Genomic DNA, 23543 nt, shown 5'->3' with positions numbered 1-23543 from the left:
CCGGGAATGGTGGCCACCAGAGGGACGGCAACAAGGCCGAGAAGAAGGCCTTGGATCTGGGATACATGTTGAGTAGGGACTGAGTTGACAGGGTCCAGTGAGGGGGTAAGAAGCTGGGGGGGGGGGCATGTTTGGAAAGGATGGGGGGTTATTTTGCACTTGGGGCAGGGAAAGGGGGGGCTCCAATGGGCAGCTTTCCCATCAAGGAGGCACCCCCTCACCATCCACCCTGACCACCTCCCTCAATGGGGGAGAACCCCTGACAAACATTGGTCCAAAGTGGCCTGTTGCCCCTGCGCTGCATTAACAGGCTGGGTGGAATTTTACAAGACTTTTTCTAAGTGTCCAGCTAGGCCAAAAATTGGGAGAGTTCCAGATTCATTTTTGGGCGCCCAATCTTATGCACTCTGTCTTCTGAAAAAATGGACTTATCAGTATCTAGGCAAAGAGGCTGTGGTCAGGACTTAACTCACCGGACAGTCTGTAGAGGGAGCTATTGCGCATGTGCAGACTTCTGATGCTGCACGTGCGCAATATCAGTGGCGGGATTCTGATAGATAAAGAGAGAGCTGTCAGGCCCCTGCTGCTCCAGGCAGCCTCAAAGAGCAATCCCCCCTCCCACTCTGCAATCACGGGGGCCCGTGGCCCGAGATGCAGCCCCCGTCATCCCCATGCCACCCAGACCAATTGCGGCCCTCCATCCCTCCCTCACCGATTGCTGGCAGAGTGAGTCAACTGGAAACAATGGGAATAAAATTTGGGGAAAGTTTAAAAGGAACTGTGGATGCTGATTGGCTGTTGCCCAATTTACAATAGTGCTCAAAATCAAACTGGCCGCAGTATCTGGTGCGTGTCAGACACATGTGAAACATTAAGACCCGCGTACATCCCTGTGTGACCTCGCTCCTCAGGTCCACTTACCCATCATTGTTGCTGATGTTTAAGACTTTCTTTAAGCCTCCATTTTGCACAAAGCTGCGAGCGTGATGTGGGTTGTACTGGATCAGGTTATTCAGCATGTAGCAGGTAAAGGAGACGGTCTCGTTGGGCATCGAGGTGTCCTGCTCCGATTCCGGGAGGGTCGATATTAGATCCGGCATGATCAGATTGGCTGCAGCGAGACGGGGGGGGGGTAGTGAAAAAGAGGAAAGTTTCCCCATGCGGCTTATACTCGTTCGGGTGAGATCACCGTCAGTGTCTGCTTCCCCGCGCACAGCAGATTCTAACCCCCGCCCCCCCTCGCCCCCCCCACTCCTCCCCCTCCCCCCCTCGCCCCCTCCCCTTCTCGCCCCCCCCAGCCCCTCCCCCCTGCCCCCACCCCTCCCCCCTCGCCCCCTCCCCCCAGCCCCTCCCCCCGCCCCTCCGCCCCCACCCCTCCCCCAACCCCCAATCATCCCCCTCACCGAGGTATGTCCTACCCAGGCACCTCACCGTTGTGGAATTCTCTGGTCCCATTGCTGTCGGTAGCATGGCTGGGGGTGGGATGGGGAGTGCGCCACTGGCAGGTCTGGAAGATCCCACCAACAGGGATCCAGCCCCGAGGTTGTGGGCTTCCCCCTCTGCTTGCACCAGTTCCGAATGGGCTACAGATTCCTCGTCCAAACTAAAGGTACCGCCCACATCCACATTTCTAATGGGTTTTTTGGTGTGTGATTTCCCAAACCCTGGCCAGAATTCTCCAGCCATTTACACTCCATCCCTGTTGCCAGCGAGCATGGAGAATTTGGCCCTCAGCTCAAAACCCCATTCACCGCGGCGGGGCTGGAGAATCCCAGCCGCGGCTGAGGCCGAGGATCCGGCCCACTGTTTTCCACAGGGAGCTGGGAGTGGCAGCGTTCCGCTTACCCAATTCCTCATGGACTTTGCGGTTCCGTGACATGTTCCTCAATAAAGACACGGCAGCTTTCTGCACATTGGGCTCCTTCGAGTACAACATCCGCCTGATGTGCTGGAGCCCGTTTTCTTTCGATATGATGGTCTCAGAAATAGTGAATCCCATCTAATAACGACCAAAGACATTCGGTTAAACCCTTGATACCAAACACAACATTGTCTAACAATGAGAAAGCTTCCTATCTCAGACAGGGCTGGTACTACATAAGAACATAAGAAATAGGAGCAGGAGTAGGCCATCTAGCCCTTCGAGCCTGCCCCGCCATTCAATAAGATCATGGCTGATCTGTCGTGGCTCAGTTCCACTTTCCCGCCCTCTCCCCATAACCCTTAATCCCCTCTCTTATCAAAAACCCATCAACCCGCGTCTTAAAAATATTTAGCGAGGCAGCCTCCACCACTTCAACGGGCAGAGAATTCCAGAGATTCACCACCCTTTGAGTGAAGAAGTTCCTCCTCAACTCCGTTCTAAACCGCCTCCCCTTTATCTTGAGGCTGTGCCCCCTAGTCCTACTGTCTTTTTTGAGCGGGAAGAGTCTCTCCACCTCTATCCTATCCATCCCATTCATCATCTTATACGTCTCAATGAGATCTCCCCTCATTCTTCTAAACTCTAACGAGTACAAGCCCAGTTTATTCAGCCTCTCCTCATAGCTCAACCCCCTCAACTCCGGTATCAGCCTAGTAAACCTCCTCTGCACTCCCTCCAAGGCCAAAATATCTTTGCGCAGGTGCGGCGACCAAAACTGCACACAGTACTCCAGCTGCAGCCTCACCAATGCCCTATACAGCTGCAGCAAGACCTCCCTACTTTTATATTCAATCCCCCTCGCTATGAAGGCCAGCATCCCATTCGCCTTCCTGACCACCTGCTGCACCTGCAAGCTGGGTTTTTGCGACTCATGCACAAGGACCCCCAGGTCCCTCTGCACCGTCGCCTGCTGCAGTTTTTCGCCACGTAAGTAACTACGCAGACTGACTGCAGAGAATCATTAAATAAAGTAAAAAAACCAAAATATTTTGGGGTAAATTCCATCTGTCGATAAGTTTTAAGGACTGTACCTCAGTAACTCGTGTGGTGCAGTGGGTATCTCTCCTGTCTCAGTCCCAGAAGCTCTGGGTTCAAGTCCCACCCCAGGACTTGAGGATCAAGGGAGATGCAATGATCACCTGACCAAATATGTACTAAATTCCATCTGTAAATCCTGCCAGCACACACCAATGGCAGGCAGTGAGAGTGGGGATGTGGCCAGCCACGTGACGGAGAAAAACTTGGAGCCTCCACACTCACTGTCCATATCTCCCTCCCTAACAGCACTGTGGGTGTACCTGCACCACACGGGCTGTAGCGGTCCGAGAAGGCGGCTCACCACCACACCAGGGCTATTAGACAATAAAAGCTGGCCCATGAGTGAGTTAAAATAGATTTCTGTACTCAGGTTGCCACAGTAACTCACACTTCCTGAGTGAATTGTAACCCACCTCATTATCATATTTAACATCAGTAATGATTAGAACTGATTTCACTGGGGTCGGGCTTACACAGCCTTCGCTATGTTACTGTGAGAAGGTTCTTGTAATGCCCTGGTTAGTTAAGGGTTGTGCTTTTAGACAGAAAACATTGGATCGTAGGAACATGGGAATTAGGAGCAGGAAAAGGCAAACTCAGCCCTTTGAGCCTGCTCTGCCTTTCAATAAGATCATAGCTGATCTCTCCCTGGTCTCAAATCCACCTCTCCACCTGTTCCCCTTGTACCCTTATCCCTTTTTAAATTAGAAATCTATCTATCTCCCTCTCAAAATCATTTAACAATTCAGATTCCACCGCGCGATGGGGCAGTGAGTTCCATAAATTCACCCCTGTTTGCGAGTCGTTAATTGGCTCAAGATCTGAAATCCGTTTCCCACCAAGAGGAGGTGCTCCTTCCTCATGCCTCCTCATTCCCAAGCCCTCCTCATCTCAGTTTTAAATCTAAACCTATACCTGTGACCTCTTGTTCTAGATTGCCCCATAACAGGAAACATTTGGTCCACATTTACTTATCAATCCCTTTTAAAATTTTATATATCTCAATCAGATACCCCCTTCATCTTTCTAAACTCCATTGAGTATAAGCAAAAACCTCTCCCCATATGTCAACCCCTGGTGAACCTCCCCTGAAAAGAATGCGGCTTGCACACGTAGATTCAACCTAACGGCAGCAGGTTTTATTGAAGAGCTGCTCTCCCTCTGCACTACAACAAGCATAAAACTGAAAGTAAAACTGCAGCCTGAACACACACCCATCGTCATCAAATCAACTCTTAAAGTAACCTGCATCCTTTTAAAAATATGACAGTTCTGCTTTACATAAAGAACTTAAGAACTAGGAGCAGGAGTGGGCCATCTGGCCCCTCGAGCCTGCTCTGTCATTCAATAAGATCATGGCTGATCTTTTCATGGACTCAGCTCCACTTACCCACCCGCTCACCATAACCCTTAATTCCTTTACTGTTCAAAAGTGTATCTATCCTTGCCTTAAAAACAGTCAATGAGGTAGCCTCAACTGCTTCCACTGGGCAGATTCACAACCCTTTGTGTGAAGAATTTCCTCCTCAACTCAGTCCTAAATCTGCTTCCCCTCATTTTGAGGCCATGCCCCTAGTTCTAGTTTTTTCGCCAGTGGAAACAACTTCCCTGCTTCTATCTTATCTATTCCCTTCATAAATCTTATGTTTCTATAAAATCTCCCCTCATTCTTCTGAATTCCAATGAGTATATCCCCAGTCTACTCAGTGTCTCCTCATAAGCCAACCCTCTCAACTCTGGAATCAACCTATTGAATCTCCTCTGCACCCCCTCCAGTGCCAGTGTATTCTTCCTCAAGTAACAAGGCCACAACTGTACACAGTACAATTGAAACTGTGTAAACACCGATTCAGTTTGCTACCTAATTCTGAGTTGTGAGCCGTCCCCAGCTCTCCAGCAGCAATGGAAGATGTGAATTTTGGGGAACCTCCCTGTGGCCCCAGAGTAAGATGGGGTACAGCTTGCTCCCAACTCAGCAGATGCTGTGTTTTCTATTATTCATTCGTGGGACATGGGCATCATTGGCTGGGCCAGCATTTATTGCCCGAACTAATTGCCCTTAGACTGAAAGTCTTGCTTGCCCCTTTCAGAGGGCAGATAGGAGTCAACCACATTGCTGTGTCTCTGGAGTCACATGTAGGCCAGACTGGGTAAGGATGGCAGATTTCCTTCTCTAAAGGAACCAGATGGGTTTTTCCGACAATCGACAATGGTTTCATGGTCATCAGTAGATTCTTAATTCTAGATTTTCTTTAACTGAGTTCAAATTTCACCATCTGCCGTGGCGAGATTCGAACCCGGGTCCCCAGAACATTCGCTGAGTTTCTGGATTGATAGTTGACGTAAACCTACCTGTGACAATAAATAAATACATTTTAACACCACGAGGCCATTGCCTTGTGAAGCACCGTGATGTGTGAAGGGTGGCCCGATGCCAGCTCCAGAGGTTATGGGGGTTTGAACTCACCGGCCCACTGCTGGCTGTCAGATTTTGGAGAGCGCCGAGCGAGGCTTCCTGAGTGCAGTTGCTGCTGCTCCTGGCAACAAGAGAAAGGTACATCCGCACCACCAGACTGTGCCAAAGCCACTCAACCCCTCGGGGATTCCTTTTCTCTTCCAGAGATGGAATATTGACCATGTTCTCCTGAGATTGAGAGACCGTCATTAACTGGGAGAGAATTCACACTCGCCTCTGGATTAAACTCCAATCAATTTCCATTTACAAACCAGGATTCAATATGCTGGTATTGAATCATACCTCACAGCGCCAGGGACCCGGGCTCGACTCCCGGCTTGGGTCACTGTCAGTGTGGAGTTTGCACATTCTCCCCATCTCTGCGTGGGTTTCCTTCGGGTGCTCTGGTTTCCTCCCACAGTCCAAGGATGTGCAGGTTAGATGGATTGGCCATGCCAAATTGACCCTTAGTGTCCAAAGGTGGTAGGTAAACGCAGGGGTGCATGGAGATAGGGTGGGGAGGGGGGTTGGGCCTGGGTAAGATTCTATTTTGGAGAGCTGGTGCAGACCTGATGGGTTGAATGGCCTCCATCTGCGTTGTAGATCTATGGATCTGGGAAGAAGTGAGCTGAATAAACTGGAGTCAAAGGTTGGCAGGAAAAAGAGTAGCTGAATAATGCTCTACATTCAAAGCGATAAAATCATTGAAGAATCTCTACAATGCAGAAGGAGGCCATTCAGCCCATCAAGCTTGCTTTGACAACAATCCCACCCAGGTCCTATCCCCACATATTTACCCTATGAATCCCCCTGACATCAAGGGGCAATTTAGCACAGCCAATCAATCTAACCCGCAAATGTTTGCACTGTGGGAGGAAACCGGAGCACCCGGAGGAAACCCATGCAGACACGGGGAGAATGTGAAGACTCTGTGCAGACGGTGACCCAAGCCGGGAATCAAACCTGGATCCCTTGCGCTGTGAAGCAGCAGTGCTAACCACTGTGCCACCATGCTGTCCCAGTGAAAATGATACAAAAGGTGGAAGCTTTGTGAACTGTGAGGGGATAACACAAAAGGACAGAGACAGCTTGGTGACAGATGACTGGTGAATAACTGAGTTATTCATGTTGCTGGCAGGAAAATGCAGAGACAATGTGAAATTGAGGTAGGTTTAATAAATGACCTCATATTGAAGATGGTAACTGCGATCGTAATATGATTAAATTTCACATTCAGTTTGAGGGAGAGAAGAGTGGGTCTAAGACTAAATAAGAACAATAATGAGGGAATGAAAACAAAGCTAGCTAAAGAGAGACGGCACATTAGTTTAAGGGATAGATTGGTTGATGGTCAGATAAGTTGATAGGATAGTTAAGGTCTGGAATGCTCTGTCTGAGAGTGTGATGGAGACAGGTTCAACTGAGGCATTCAAAAAGTTATCTGTTATCTGAAAAAGAGCAGTGCAGGGTTACGGGGAGAATGGAATGAAGTGAAGTGCTCATTTGGAGAGTCGGTACAGACACAATGGGCCGAATGGCCTTCTTCTGTATTGTAACAACCGAATCACTAAAACAGATCATTTGGTCATTATCTCTTTTCTGATTACGGGAGCTTGCTGTGCATCATTGGGCTGCCACACGGGAGTGACTACACTTCAAAACCACCTTACTGGCTTCTGGGACATCCTGAATTTGGGAAAGACCTATAAACAGAACTTACATTTCACACCGGGTTAGCTCATTTAACCCAGTGTCAGCACCACCCCCATAAATATATTTTCCTACAATTAACTGTTGGAAGATGCTGCAACAAGTCATAACTCACGTAACAGCCTCGGGAGACCTTTGCGATTGCAAATATCAATACGGAGCAGGACAAGGGTGACGTACCTCCTTCAGCCTAGAACTCCGAGCTCCGAAGCAGCCGGCCGATTTCTTCTGTGAGGAGAGATTATTTTTCCAGGCGAGGTTCTCAGAGTAGGCGCTCGGCAGCTCATTCTCCAGTTGAAAGGACAGGTTGTGTAAGATACACATGCAGTTTTCTGTTGACTGAGAGAGGAGATTTATTGCAGCCTGGGTTTCAGGAACAGGCCGCTCGAGAATACCTGACAGCCAGAGGCACTCAAGGCTTTGTGTCTGTAAACCCCAACGCGAAGCCTCCTAGAATCTACAGTGCAGAGATAGGATCATTGCAGAATCCCTACAGTGCACAAGGAGGCCATTTGGCCCATTGGGACTGCACCGACCACCATCCCTTCCAGGCCCTATCTCTGTAACCCCACATATTTACCCTAGCTAACTTAACCTAGCTAACTTACCCTAGCTAACTTATTAGATTGGTTCCACTGGTCGGCGCAACATCGAGGGCCGAAGGGCCTGTACTGCGCTGTAATGTTCTCTGTTCTTACCCTTAGCTATGCTAACTTACCCCTAACACTAGGGGCAAGTTAGCATGGCCAATCCATCTAACCCACCCATCCTTGGGGTGTGGGAGGAAACCAGAGCACCAGGAGGAAACCCATGCAGACACAGGGAGAATGTGCAAACTCCACATAGACCTGAGCCCGAGAATTGAACCCGGGTGCGTGGCGCTGAGAGATTGCAGTGTTAACCACTGTGCCACCGTACTGCCCACGGTAAATATAAAAGCAGAATATGTATCCTTCCTTCCTATTTATTCTTTCACTGGATGTGAGTGCTGTGGGCAAGGATTTATAGCCCATCCCTAATTGCCCCTTGAGAAGGGGCGGTGATGAGCTGCCCTCCTGTAGGTACACCCACGGTGCTGTTAGGGAGGGGGAGCTCCAGGATTTTGAGGCAGTGAAGGACCTCATTCTCTCTTCCGCCTTCTTCCATCGGGAAAAGGATACAGAAGCCTGAGGTCACGTAGCAACCCACTCAAGAGCAAGCCGGCTATTGAGTGGCTTGGAGGGAAACTTGCAGCCAGTGCTGTGTTCCCCCCTTCCCTGAGTATAGATCCTGTGTGACAGACTGGGGTGAGGTCCAGTCACACAGTCTCACCTCCCCCTCCCCAGTGAGTAATATCAGTTTAGGACTATTCAAGATCCTGGTAGTTAGTTGAAGTTCCTCATTCTCAGAAACAGATGGGAAGGATCTAAAACCATTCACACATTTTCGAACAGAAAAGGGGTAGAATTGGGTCACAGAGCATAGCCGAAAATGTTTGGTATCATAACAGGCGCTGTGAAGCACATATAAACATACATACAGAGATCTGAATTAGGAGCAGGAGAAGGCCATTCGGCCCCTCAAGCCTGTTCCACCATTCAATACAATCATGGCTAATTTGTCTGTACCTTCCAGCCTATCTTGCTAATCAAAGGGTGGCGTGGTGATTAGCACTGGGGCCTCACAGCGCTGGGGGCCTGGGATTGATTCCCGGTTTGGGCCATTGTCTGTGCAGAGTCTGCACATTCTCCCCATGTCTGTGTGGGTTTCCTCCGGGTGCTCCGGTTTCCTCCCACAGTCGTGCTGGTTAGATGCGTTGGCCGTGCTAAATGCTCCCTCAGTGTACCCGAACAGGCGCTGGACAGTGGCGATTGGGGGTTTTCACAGTAACTTCATTGCAGAGTTAACGAAAGCCTACTTGTGACTAATAAATAAACTTTACTATACTTATTTCACCCCCTTGTTTATCAAGAATCTATCGAGCTCTGCCTTGAAAATATTCCAGAATTCCAGATACATTTCCAGAGAAGAATCGACAGCGTGGAGGTGGGGGGGGACTTTGAGGAATCTCCCTTGACTTTCTATCTCAAGCCTTGTGTCAAATTGATTCCATTTACCTTATCGTCCTCCTGATTGTTGGCAATTGTGAACTGGATGTAGTGAACAAGGGAGTCAATCAATCCGTCACACTCTCTCATTTGCTTCCGGCCTTCGGGACTTGCTGAACTTAAGTTTCTGTAAAGAGAGTGACAGAGAGAGTGGGAAGTGGTCCAATATCAACAAAAACTCAAATCTATCCAGACAGGAGTGAACAATCATGACCTCATACTCTCTTCCATCAGGAAAAGGATACAAAAGTCTGAGGTCACGTACCAACCGACTCAAGAACAGCTTCTTCCCTGCTGCCGTCAGACTTTTGAATGGACCTACCTCACACTGAGTTGATCTTTCTCTGCACCCTAGCTATGGCTGCAACACTACATTCTGCACTCTCTCCTTTCCTTCTCTATGAACGGTATGCTTTGCCTGTGTAGCGCCCAAGAAACAATACTTTTCACTGTACGTTAATACATGCGACGAATCAAATCAAACTTTACATAATGTGGGCACAGGTGACTAGTTTCCAGTCTCCAACTGGCCAAAGCTGGATGGGGTGACTGAGGGCCGTAGGATACTTCAATTCAACTTTTATGGGAACCCAGTATAAATATTTCTTTTCATTATTCACAGATGTGGGCGTCGCTGGCAAGGCCAGCATTTATTACCCGTCCCTAGCTGCCCCTGTCTTGCTTGACCATTTCAGAGGGCAGTTAAGAGTCACCCACATTGCTGTGGCTCTGGAGTCACATGTAGGCCAGACCGGGTGAGGACAGCAGATTTCCTTCTTGAAAGGAAGATTAGTGAATCAGACGGGATTTTCCAACAATCGACAATGGTTTCATGGTCATCAGTAGATTCTTAATTCCAGATTTTTTTTATTGAATTCAAATTCCATCATCTGCTGTGGCGGGATTCGAACCCGGATCCTCAGAACATTAGCTAAGTTCCGAGGTTAAAAATCTAGCAATAATACCACTAGGCTTTCGCCTCCCCTTATCTCCCCTTTGTGTGTCTGTTTGTGAGTTTGTTTGTGTGACTAATTTATTAAACCGAAGACATTTATGCTATAAGCTTAGAACGTCTAGACATGAAAGGCAGGCATTTGAAGTGAATAAGGTCAAGTTAGATGTTCTACAGATAAATAAAACAGGATAGAAATTTGCATTAGGAGATAATTGTGGTTTATTGCGTTCAATTGTTAAATTTCAACAGGAAATAAAAGGGCGTTTATAACTGAGAAAAGGTCATAAATAAATAAGGCAAAGTTATTCAATTTTATTTTACTTCAAAGGTGGTAGTCATAAGTGGAACATATTTTGTGGGAAATATAAATTTCAAAGAAGAATAAGGAGAATGGGAAATGGTGAAAGAGGATAAATGTATTTAGAGGTTGGGAATTGTGTTAGGGAGTGGTCATGTCAGACTTCTTGGAGTGTGCTCTGTGCTGAGAGAGAGCTATGAGAGGAAGCAAAGTGAAGCAGTTCTCAGCCAACCCAGAGAAACCCTGCTTCTTCTCAGAAAGCAGGGTTTCGTTCTGAAGTGTGTTCCAATTGAGAGAAACCCTGGAGTCACATCTTCCCTAGAGCAACAGTGGGTCCCTGGTGGTAATATTAGATAATTTTAAGAGAGATTAAATGTCTGTGGGAACTTTTGTGTGTTTCTTTGTGAGTGTAACCCAGTAGGAAATCCTTTGGGGAATGCTGTATAAAACTAATTTTAACTGTGTCAATGTAATCTTGTGTTTTCAACTTTTCTTTTGTTAATAAATATTTTAACTTAATTTTTAAAATTGCTGAAAGTGTGGCTGGAACTTGTGAATCCTGATTTCAATAAACATACCGGGGGTGATTCTATTCCCATGTTAGTTTTAAGCGCAATCAGCAACGTGGTGCAAACTCTCGCAAGAATCAGAGTGTGACACTCTCATCAACGAGATCTCTTTTTCCAACTCCCCTTCGCCAGTGACATAACAAGGTTCTCGGCCTCTTATTTAAATACATTTTAATGAATTTGAATATAATTAGCAGGCTTCCCCACCGTATGTTCCCCCACATTTAGAATCCCACCCCCCCCACCACTCACTGACGTAACATAAGAACATAAGAAATAGGAGCAGGAGTAGGCCATCTAGCCCTTCGAGCCTGCCCCGCCATTCAATAAGATCATGGCTGATCTGTCGTGGCTCAGTTCCACATTCCCGCCCTCTCCCCATAACCCTTAATCCCCTCTCTTATCAAAAACCCATCAACCCGCGTCTTAAAAATATTTAGCGAGGTAGCCTCCACCACTTCAACGGGCAGAGAATTCCAGAGATTCACCACCCTTTGAGTGAAGAAGTTCCTCCTCAACTCTGTTCTAAACCGCCCCCCCTTTATCTTGAGGCTGTGCCCCCTAGTCCTGCAATCCTTTCTGAGTGGGAAGAGTCTCTCCACCTCTATCCTGTCCATCCCATTCATCATCTTATACGTCTCAATGAGATCTCCCCTCATTCTTCTAAACTCTAACGAGTACAAGCCTAATTTATTCAGCCTCTCCTCATAGCTCAACCCCCTCAACTCCGGCATCAGCCTAGTAAACCTCCTCTGCACTCCCTCCAAGGCCAAAATATCCTTGCGTAAGTACGGCGCCCAAAACTGCACACAGTACTCCAGCTGTGGCCTCACCAATGCCCTATACAGCCGCAGCAACACCTCCCTACTTTTATATTCAATCCCCCTCGCTATGAAGGCCAGCATCCCATTCGCCTTCCTGACCACCTGCTGCACCTGCAAGCTGGGTTTTTGCGACTCATGCACAAGGACCCCGAGGTCCCTCTGCACCGTTGCCTGCTGCAGTTTTTCTCCACGTAAGTAATAATCTTTCCTACCATTATTCCTACCAAAGTGGACCACCTCGCACTTGCCAACATTAAATTCCATTTGCCATTTCCTGGCCCATTTGCCCAGCCTATCTAGATCCTTCTGTAGACTCTCCCCAACCTCCGCACAATTTGCCTTTCCACCAATTTTGGTGTCATCAGCAAATTTCAACACCCTACACTCGGTTCCCTCCTCCAGATCATCTATATAAATGGTAAATAGCTGAGGCCCCAGCACCGACCCCTGGGGCACTCCACTAGTCACAAACCGCCAATCTGAATAGCTCCCATTGACCCCCACTCTCTGCCTCCTATTTGACAACCAGTCCTCTATCCACGCTAACACCCTACCCCCAACTCCATGCCCCCTGACCTTCTGCAATAACCTCTTGTGAGGTACCTTGTCAAACGCCTTCTGAAAATCCAGAAAGACCACATCCACCGGCTGTCCTCTATGGATGTGGTCGTCACGTCAGCGAGATTTATAACAGCTTTTTAAAAACGGGAAGCAGTTGAAGGGAACCTTCTGGGACCACACGGGTAAGCACAGCCCCTGGGGTGGAGTGGGGAGTGTCTGCACCCTGGCAGTATCATCCTAGGGGCAATGCTGGGTGGATCCTCTGGGCAGTTCCACTGGGAGCGGAATTCCCTTCATGTGTGCCGGAGATTGCCCCAGTGCATGTGGGGTGTGGGTGGTATTCCCTTGATCCTGGGAGGCGGAGGGTTCTGTATCCAGTGGGGGAACAGGGCGCAGGGTTGCCCCGGTGTGTGTGTGGGGGGGGGGAAGGGGCTTCTTCTTATTCCCAGTCTGATAGCCACATGAACAGACTGGGAATAGAGGGATACAAACGAATGGTCTAGTTGGGTGCATGAACGGTGCAGGCTTGGGGGGGTGCAGAAGGGCCTGTTCCTGTTCTGTACTGTTCTTTCTTCTTTGTTCTATTCCTGGGATGGGGGGAGGGTGTATTATTTCCAGCGCAGGTCAGGGTACCCAACGTGTGTGGAGCCCACGCTATTGGCTCCATCAGGCCCCAGCACGACGGTGAAGACCACAACCTCCAGATCGTTTTTTTGTGCAGAGTGTCAGAACATCTGGAGAGGAATCTCGAGTGTGCAGCCGGCCAGCCGCACACCAGTTTTTCCCACCTCTCTGAGCACTTTGGAAAATCCTGCCCATCCTCTCGTAGGAAGTGAGGATGAATAGAAAACAGCTGCGATGGCCAGCCATCCATTTGGGATTTCCTTTGCCTGGAAATTAACGCCTGCCGGATATTAATAACAAGAGATGGGGGGTGGAGGGGGAGGTTGTTTGGCCAGAAGTCACCCAATCAGGGAGGAATTGTCTTTTCGGTATCCAATTGGACGCAGGAAGACAGGGTGATGATTGGGTGATAATTGCAGGAAATTCTGGGGTGGGGGAACCTACAGATTGATTGGTTGAGCATCCGATGATGGGAGGCGGGGCAGTTGGATGAAGGTGGTCATGTGACTAAATCTCCAGGAATAAGGCCAACCAGAGTTGGCGAGCCAATTGTGTGCAGTTTTGGTGTCCTTATCTGAGGAAGGATGTTCCTTGCTATAGAGGGAGCACAGCGAAGGTTTACCAGGCCGATTCCTGGGATGGCAGGTCTGTCATATGAGGAGAGACTAAGTCGGTTAGGATTATGTTCACTGGAAGAGTGAGAGGGGATCTCATAGAAACTTATAAAATTCTAACAGGATTAGACAGGGTAGATTCAGAAAGAATGTTCCCAATGGTGGTGGAATCCAGAACTCGGGGTCAGAGTTTGAGGATAAGGAGTAAACCTTTTAGAACTGAGGTGAGGAGAAATTTCTTCACCCAGAGGGTGGTGAATGTGTGGAATTCACTCCCACAGAAAGTAGTTGAAGCCAAAACGTTGTCTGATTTCAAGAAGAAATTAGACATAACTCTTGGGGCTAAAGGGATTGAGGGATATGGGAGGAAGGGGGGGATCAGGATATTGAATTTGATGAAGCTTCTAGTTTCCATGTTATCGGGAGGGCTGGAAGCAGACACTGACTTTCCGTGGGAATGGTGAATTCCATTCTCAAAGTGTTCCCCGCTCCCTAGTCCAGTTTGGGAATGAGCCCTGATCAACAAGACTGAGAAAGGGATCTCGGGAACATTAACGGCTGGGCCGAAATGAATGCATTTACATTAATAATTAACAGAGAGTCAGATGCAAACATTACAACAGGAGCGTCAGCGCCTGCTAGGTTCCATCATGAAATATTTACTTCCACGTATCCATGGAGATGAATGGGAGGAAAATTTTTAAACAACTACACCATTCAACGGTGATTTTAACGGTTGTTTTCATTCAGCCAAGGGGATTGTCCACTTCTTGACAGAAAGAGAGAAGGTACAATTTCCAAAAACCAATCATGACCTCAGGAAAGTCGTAATCGCTTCACAGACAATCAATGTGTGTCTCAAAGTGCAATCGCTGTGTGGGATAGTACGAAACACAGGATAGTGAAGAAAATTAAACTTCAGTGGAGCTGTGGAACAAAAGATTGGCCCCTCTTCCCGAGAGTCAGACTCTAACCCCAAGCCTCTGTCTTGTTGGAAAACAGAACTTCCAATGAAGTAAATGACTAATTCAACTGCTTTGGTGCTTTCAGCTGCTGGAGAAACATTGGCCAGCCTTCCAGCAAAATGCCCCAGGTCTTAAATCCTCCTGAGAAGGGGCAGACGTGGCCTTGTTTCAACATCGCATCCAAAAGACAGTAACTGAGACAGTGCAGTATTCCTCAGTACTGCATTGGGAGCGTTAGGGTGGCACAGTGGTTCGCGCTGCCGCCTCACAGTGCCAGGGACCCGCATTCAATTCCGGCCTTGGGTCACTGTCTGCGTGGAGTTTGCACATTCTCCCCGTGTCTGCGTGGGTTTCCTCCCACAGTCCAAAGGTGTGCAGGTTAGAGGAAGCCATTCACTGGAGTAGATTTGAAGTTTATTTATTATTAGTCACAAGTAGACTTACATTAACACTGCAATGAAGTTACTGTGAAAATCCCCTAGTCGCCACACTCCAGCGCCTGTTTGGGTACACTGAGGGGGAATTTAGCACAGCCAGTGCACCCTAACTAGTGTGACTTTTGGACTGTGGGAGGAAACCGGAGCATACCCATGCAGACACGGGGAGAATGTGCAGACTCCGTACAGCCAGTGAGCCAAGCTGGGAATCGAACCCAGTTCCCTGGCACTGTGAGGTGGCAGTGCGAACCTCTGTGCCACCGTATCGCCCAGTGCTTGTGTGGTGTGTATGTCCACTTCGTCCATTATTATTCACCCTCGCCTGTAACCATGGAGATCCAGGGTGTATCTCACAAACACACCGTCCGACTGGCTTCTCAAAGTGCCTGGACCATTAAACCTACCCAGTTTAGAGCAACTAGTGCTGTAAGAAAAAAGGTTTGTTATTTTTGACACAGCTGCCCTCGACACAAGGTGTGGGGAACAGGCCGTGCTGTCTTGGCCTTGCCCAGCCTGAGTGTGTCTTATATTTTTGTATTTGTTTCTATTGGCTCATGGTGGAAGGCTGCCATGGTAATGTATGTCGGCAGAAGTGACGACACATCACAAAAATTCCAACGCTTCCCTGTGTCCAAATTCACCACAGTCTGTAACATTCCAGGGAATTCACAGTCCAATCTTTATCCCTCATCCAATATTAGTGAAACATATTTTCCAATCCATATTGAATTGTTTGTGGGAGCTTGCTGTGTACAAATTGGCTTCCACATTTCGGTGACTGCACCTCAGAAGTATTTTAATTGGCTGCAATGCTCTTTGGATGTGATGGCCTTTCTCTCAAGTTCTTTCTCTCATGTCCCTTACTCTACAGCAATGGACTTCCAGAGGATTTGACTGATTACAGAATCACGGAATACTACAGTGCAGGAGAGGCCCTTCAGCCCATCGAGTCTGCACCGATGTATGAAAGGCCCTGAACTGCCCACCTAATCCTACCTGCCAGCACTTGGCCCATAGCCCTGAATGTTACGGTGTGCCAAGTGCTCATCCAGGTACTTATTAAAGGATGTGGGGCATCCCACCCCCACCATCCTCCCAGACAGCACATTCCAGACCCTCACCACCCTCTGGGTAAAGACGTTTTTCCTCAAATCCCCGCTAGACCTCCCACCGCTCACTTTTAACTTCTGTCCCCTCGGAACTGACCCTTCAACGAAGAGGAACAGCTGCTCCCTATCCACTCTGTCCACGTCCTTCATAATCTCAAACACCTCAATCAGGTCACCCCCTCAGTCTTCTCAGCTCCAGAGAAAAACAACCCAAGTCTATCCAACCCCTCCTTATAACTTAAGTGTTCCATCCCAGGCAGCATCCTGGTGAATCTTCTCTGCACCCCCTTCTGGATGAGTAGGGAGGAGTCTGTACCGCAGCAGTAAGGGGTTCCACCTGCCAGCGGTGTGTACTGACCACAATAAAAAGAACCTCCTCCTGAAACAGCGCCTCTCCATGCTGGCCCTGGCAACTCAGGTCTACCTCACCCCCTCCCCATCAACTTCATCGAATTTAGGGACACCTCCACCAGCTGCAGGGGATGCGGAGGCACAGTGGTATTGTCACTGGTAACACCCTGGGGACCCGGGTTCGAATCCCACCACGGCAGCTGGTGAAAGTTAAATTTCAATTAAAAAACTGGAATTAATCATCTGATGACCATGAAACCATTTCTTCAAGACCCATCTGGGTCACTAATGTCCTTTAGGGGAGGAAATCCGCTAGTTGGATTAAATGTGATTATTTAACTGTGCTTCACCCTGTAATAATTGCAGACAGAATATAAGCTGATCTTCACATCCTGTTATCTCCTGGTCAGGATCTAGGAGTTGAGCAGCTGGAGCACACAGAGATTTCAACTGATGAATGTACAGTTTTATCACTCCTGTCACCTCTGACGTACTTTGTGATTAACTCCCACTTCCCCTTCCATATCTGTAGCTTTCCCTCTCCCAGTGTGGTTACAATACCTCCATTCCAAAAGGAATAATGAGTCACATCACATCAACCAAGAGTGTTCACCACGTGAGGGCAAGAGTTTCCCTGGTAGCACAGGGCCATTCAGCCCATCATACCTCTGCTATCTCTTGATGTCCAAAACGGCCATCCTCTTTCCCCACTGCCCTGTAACATTTTCCTTTATCCACGTACTGATCCAATTCCCTTTTGGAAGTTACTGAATCTGTTCCCGCTTCCTTATCAGCCGGAACGTTCCAGATCACAGCAACAACAACCGCCTGCATTAAGTCATCCTCATCTGCTTCTTCAGTTCTTCTGCGTTTATCTTCAATCTGCGTCCTCTGGTTACTAACCCTCCCGCCCACCGGAATGAGTTTCTCCTTAATCAGAACCGGAAATGATTCTGAACAGCCCTGTGTAATTTTCCTGTATCCTGCTCTACTCTAACAAGGGATCACTGAGTGTCTTCAGGTCATTGAGTGTCTTTGAGACAGAGATAGATAGGTTCATGATTAAGAACATAAGAACATAAGAAATAGGAGCAGGAGTAGGCCATCTAGCCCTTCGAGCCTGCCCCGCCATTCAATAAGATCACGGCTGATCTGTCGCTGCTCAGTTCCACATTCCCGCCCTCTCCCCATAACCCTTAATCCCCTCTCTTATCAAAAACCCATCAACCCGCGTCTTAAAAATATTAATAATAATAAGGGGATCAGGAGTTATGGGAAAAAGGCAGGGGAATGGGGATGAGTAAGAAAATCAGCCATGATTGAATGGTGGAGCAGGCTTCATGAGCCGAGTGGCCTAATTCTGCTTCAATGTCTTATCAGGGACAATTCTGGTGTCTTGAGAGCAGTGGTAGAAAGTGACACTAATGTGCCCTTTTTGAGTATTGGCTTTTTGTGTGGGCGCACGGGGTCCTTTGTCTGCAGCTCCAAGTCCCGTCACCACGTGCATGGGCCCGACCAATACAAAACATCTAAACCGCGCACACGCGGCTCCCTCCCAACCTGAGCCTACGTGGGAGGCCCGAGATTCATCAGGTCTTGGAGATGCTGACCACAGAGCTGAAAACAAAGGTTCATTTTAGTTTGATGATAAGAATTTTTAATCATTTGGAACCTTCTTCCATGGAACATTTGAGGGGTTTTCGCTGGTTGGGAGGCAACGCTCTAGACTTTCCACCCTGCCGAACTGCTTTTCATTCCAAACTGCAGCAATTCACCAAAGATCCTTAGGCAGCACCTTCCAAACCCACGGCCACTTCCATCTAGAAGGACGAGGGCAGCGGACACATGGGAACACCACCACCACCTGCAAGTTCCCCCTCCAAGCCTCTCACCCATCCTTTGTTCCTTCGCAGTCACTGGGTCAAAATCCTGGAACTCCCTCCCTAACAGCACTCTGGGTGCAGCGAGTTCAAGAAGGCAGCTCACCACCACCTTCTCGAGGGTAACTAGGGACGGACAGTAAATGCCGGTCCAGCCAGCGACGCCCATGTCCCACAAATGAATAAAAAATGAACCGAGGCTGATGTGAAGCAGTTGACTGCACTGCTGTACTTCACAAATGACCTTGCACTGACAATGAACTGCTCATACTGTGCACTCCACCCACCATCCTTAGAGGAATCATAGAGGTTTACAGCATGGAAACAGGCCCTTCGGCCCAACTTGTCCATGCCACCCTTTTTTTAAAACTCCTAAGCTAATCCTAATTGCCCACAGTTGGCCCATATCCCTCTACGCTCTGAATGTGAGTTTTATTGAACAGGAACGGACTGTGTTCCCACAGGCTGTGGGGCTGATCGCTGAGTCGCAAACTGTGTCGCAACTTGTTGACTGGAAAAGTGAGTCATCAGTAAGAGGGAAGCAATGAGCCTGAACTCAAACTGGAGCCAAGCAACGCATGAAGGAAATCACAGCAGCAGCTGGAGAGAGAGCAGCAGCGGCAATGATCAGAGTGGGTTCACACTGCGCGGTGCAATTTTACCCAGGCACGTCACCGCGGGCCAGGGTCTCCACTATCCAGCTATGTGTTTCCCCCCGATAGGAATCATAGAACTCTAGAACCCTACAGTGCAGAAAGAGGCCCTTCGAGTCTGCACCGAGCACAATCCCACCCAGGCCCTATCCCTATACATTTACCCGCTAATCCCTCTAACCTACACATCCCAGGACACTAACGGTCAACAGCACGGCCAATCAACCTAACCCGCACATCTTTGGACAGTGGGAGGAAACCGGAGCACCCGGAGGAAGCCCACGCAAGACACGAGGAGAATGTGCAAACTCCACACAGGCAGTGACCCGAGCCGGGAATCGAACCCAGGACCCTGGAGCTGTGAAGCAGCAGTGCTAACCCGCTGTGCCACCCTAAAGGAGGTGGCACATTGTTTGTTAGCGACAGGATTCTCTGGTCCCAGCGCTGTCAGGGGGATTCCCACTGATGTCACTCCACGCCAGCCACCGCCAAAAGTCTGGGGTCCCGTACCAACCGACTCAAGAACAGCTTCTTCCCTGCTGCTGTCAGACTTTTGAATGGACCTACCTCGCATTAAGTTGATCTTTCTCTACACCCTCGCTGTGACTGTAACACTACATTCTGCACTCTCTCCTTTCCTTCTCTATGAACGGTATGCTTTGTCTGTACAGCGCTCAAGAAACAAAACTGCATATTAGTACATGTGACAATAATAAATCAAAATCAAATAAATTGCCCCTTAGTACCAGAGGGATTAGCAGGGTAAATACGTGGGGTTATGGGGATAGGATCTGGGTGGGTTTGTTGATTGTGCAGGTTCAATGGGCAGAATGGCCTCTTTCTTTGCTTGTTACAGGACGAGTCTTGAAAAGTGCGCTCCTGCCCATTGGTTTTTAGAAAAATTTAATTCCTTTTTAAGGTTATCGGTCTCTACGCAGATTATGACACAAGGCACAGAAGGGAACATTATGTTAGGGCGCCAAAATCCTGGTTAAAACTTGGATAAAACCAGCCACATCACTCAGATTTTTGGATTCAAGTCAGAAAGTGCATTGGCCTGAAACGTTTGCGAAAATCGTGCTGCTGTTTACGCCAACAGGATTGTACAGGTCCTGCCAGTGTAGACACACCCGTGGAGGTGGGGGGGCGGTGGTGGACAATCCTGTCCGTCCACTCGGGGGTTTCTCCCTCCACAGGGCGCTGCTGTGGTATTTCCAGCACGTCTCCAGTTTCCCCAGCCGAAACAAGCATCCAAATATGCGCGCCTGTCCCTTTAAGTAAATAACAGCTGCGCCTGAGCGAGCGAGCGAGCAGCCAGCTTCCTGCCCTCTCTGTGTTCACGCACCCACAGCTTTGTGTCAAGTCACGTGTTAAAACTTGGCACAGCCGCAAGTCATCGGAGCTGCAACGAGAGGCTCTCCCACGGGCGTGGTCTGCTTCTGAAAGCTAATATCTGTTATTTTCTGCTGGCTTCATCAGCCTCGGGCCAGACGTTCAGATCCCTAACGTCTCAATAGCTGAGGATTGTCAGTCTATCGATTCCACTGTATTAACCACGTGGCTGAAAAGGCAGAACTCTCCCAAACAAATAGAGGACTGAGTGGGTCACTGAGAAGCCATTCAGATTAGAAGGGGCTTTGATACGGTCGATCGTGTATCTGTAAAGCCAGTGTTTAATCTTTGCACGCGTGTATAATAAAAACAAAACCACACAGAACACGTCCTATAGCATCTGCAGCGCAGGTAGGTGCCATTCAGCCCATCAAGTCCACACTGACTCTCCAACAGAGCATCTTACTGGGCAGCAAGGTTGGCACAGTGGTTAGCGCTTCTGCCTCACAGCACCAGGGAACTGGGTTCGATTCCCGGCTTGGGTCACTGTCTGTACAGAGCCTGCAGGTTCTCCCCGTGCCTCCGGGTGCTCCGGTTTCCTCCCACACTCCAAAGACGTGCTGGGGAGGTGCACTGGCCATGCTAAATTCTCCCTCAGCGTACCTGAACAGGCGCCGGACTGTGGCTGCTCGGGAATTTTCACAGTAACCTCAATGCAGCGTGAATGTAAGCCTAAATGTATCACTAATAAACTTACCCAGTCCGTAATCCCATGTATTTACCCTACTAAACCCCTAACCTATACATTTTTGGCCACTAAGGAATGACTTATCATGGCCAATCAATCTGACCCGCACATCTATGGACTGTGGGAGGAAACCAGAGCACCCGGAGGAAACCCACGCAGATATGGGGAGAATGTGTAAACTCCACATACAGTGACCCAAGGCCAGAATTGAACTGAGGTCCCTGGCACTGTGAGACAGCAGCACTAACCACTGCGCCACCGTGCTGCCCTACATTCTAGATGGTGTGAGTTCTTTGCGTCAGGCAATTATTTAAACATTCAGAATCTAGGTGGAGTTAGGCTTACAGAATCAGAGAATAACATAGCACTGAAGAGGGCCATTTGGCCCATTATGTCTGCGCTGCCCCTTTGTAAGAGCTATACCCAAATAATGTGTCATGTAGTTACAGCCCTTTTTTGGAGGACTAGGGTGGGCGGGGGGGGGGGTTGGTGGGTGTTATCCCCGATGGTCCTGGCCAATTTTTATCCCTCAATCAACATCACTGAACCAGATTATCTGATTATTACAACTCTTTGTGTGGGATCTTGCTGCGCATACATTGCACTCGCTTCATTTCGTAAGGTCAATGGTGATAAAATACTCTGGGAAACCCAGTGGCTGTGAAATGTATGTGACCTACATTGTCTACCTGAGGGTCAGTCTGGTGAAGCTCTGTTGCATTCCCTCTTTGCTGAGTGTACCCTTCCTTAAGTCATAGAGTCACAGAGGTTCACAGCATGGAAACAGGCCCTTCGGCCCAACTTGTCCATGCTGCCTCTTTTTTTTTAACCCTAAGCTAGTCCCAATTGCCTGCATTTGGCCCATATCCTTCTGTACCCATCTTACCCATGTAACTGTCTAAATGCTTTTTAAAAGACAAAATTGTACCCGCCTCTACTACTGCCTCTGGCAGCTTATTCCAAACACTTACCACCCTCTGTGTGAAAAAATTGCCCCTCTGGACACTTTTGTACCTCTCCCCTTAAACCTATGCCCTCTAGTTTTAGACTCCCCTACCTTTGGGAAAAGATATTGACTATCTACCTTGTCTATGCCCCTCATTATTTTATAGGCCTCTATAAGATCACCCCTTACTTAGCCTCCAACGCTCCAGAGAAAAAAGTCCCAATCTATCCAGCCTCTCCTTTTATCTCAAACCATCAAGTCCCAGTAGCATCCTGGTAAATCTTTTCTGCACTCTTTCTAGTTTAATGATGTCCTTTCTATAATAGAGTGACCAGAACTCTACACACTGTTACAAGTGTGGCTGATGTCTTGTACAACTTTGACAAGTAAAGAGACGCAAACTGCACACAATCTCACCAAGGCTCTGTATAATTTTTGTGAGAATTCTTTACTCACATCCCCTGGCAATGCCCTCAGGAGGGTGTCTTTACCGGGGGTGCAGTGCAGGGATTCACCAGAATAATACTGGACTCCACTGTGATGAAAGGTTGAGATGGAAGATTAAGGGTGACCTAATTTGCGGCGTTGAATATGATTGAGGGATTTGGATGGTTGGATAGAGCAAAAACATTTCCTTTCTCGGGGGGGGAATCCGGAACAAGGAGATACATGTTTAAAATTAGAGCTTTCGGGGCTGGTGTCAGGAAGCATTTCTTCACACAAAGGCCCGGTTACAAAGAATTATGCTGGCTAATTACTTCTGGGAAGTGTGTCTGTGTGGGTTTCCTCCGGGTGCTCAGGTTTCCTGCCACGGTCCAAAGATGTGCGGGTTAGGTTGATTGGCCATGCTAAATTAACCCCAGTGTCAGGGAGATTAGCAGAGAACATGAGGGTTACGGGAATAGGGTTTGGGTGGGATTGTGGCCGGCGCAGACTTGATGGGCCGAATGGCCTTCTTCTGTACGATATGGAATTCGGCTGTGGGAGGACCGAGGGTGTGTGCTCGACTCCCTGACTGCTTCAGAGATTCACAAGCACGGAGATCTCATGTGTCACTGATGGAAGCCCGAGATCCTCAGGTGAAGGAAGTTGGATGGTTGGGTGTAGAGTCTCTCATCGCTGAGCGGGTTCCCCACCCACAGTACAAATTCCAGTGAAATCACAGGGTTAGAGAGTCTGACAGCGGATTAAAGAGGCATGTACAGCTGGATAGAAATTTCAAAAACTTCCACACAGAATGATACAGCACAGCCGGAGGCCATTCGGCCTATCCTCTCTGTGCCAGCTGTTAGCTAGTCAATTAGCCCCACTTCCCTGCACCTTCTCCTTTACTTAGCAACTGGTTCCTTCCCAAGGATTAATCCAATTTTCTCCTGAAAGTTAAGATTGAATCTACATTTCAAGCAGCGCATTCCAGGTCATTACATAGAATCCTTACAGTGCAGAAGGAGACCATTCAGCCC

The 23543-nt window shown here is 48.5% G+C and overlaps 1 protein-coding gene across 1 annotated transcript in view; it reads right to left on the bottom strand.

Moving 5' to 3' along the window:
- LOC145344302 (plakophilin-2-like) overlaps positions 1 to 23543 on the bottom strand; it is a 55038-nt gene that overhangs the window by 5378 nt on the left and 26117 nt on the right. Inside the window, exons 7-11 of the mRNA XM_080191389.1 lie at positions 9224 to 9341; positions 7308 to 7466; positions 5430 to 5606; positions 1846 to 1999; positions 922 to 1111 (exon numbers count right to left, since the gene is read on the bottom strand). Of these exons, the coding sequence (XP_080047515.1) occupies positions 922 to 1111; positions 1846 to 1999; positions 5430 to 5606; positions 7308 to 7466; positions 9224 to 9341 (798 nt within the window). The remainder of the gene's footprint in view (positions 1 to 921; positions 1112 to 1845; positions 2000 to 5429; positions 5607 to 7307; positions 7467 to 9223; positions 9342 to 23543) is intronic.

This window comes from Carcharhinus amblyrhynchos, chromosome 6, assembly GCF_965287045.1.
Source record: "Carcharhinus amblyrhynchos chromosome 6, sCarAmb.v2.hapA, whole genome shotgun sequence".
NCBI classification, from domain to species: domain Eukaryota; kingdom Metazoa; phylum Chordata; class Chondrichthyes; order Carcharhiniformes; family Carcharhinidae; genus Carcharhinus; species Carcharhinus amblyrhynchos.
This window is presented reverse-complemented; position numbering and strand designations above follow the sequence as displayed.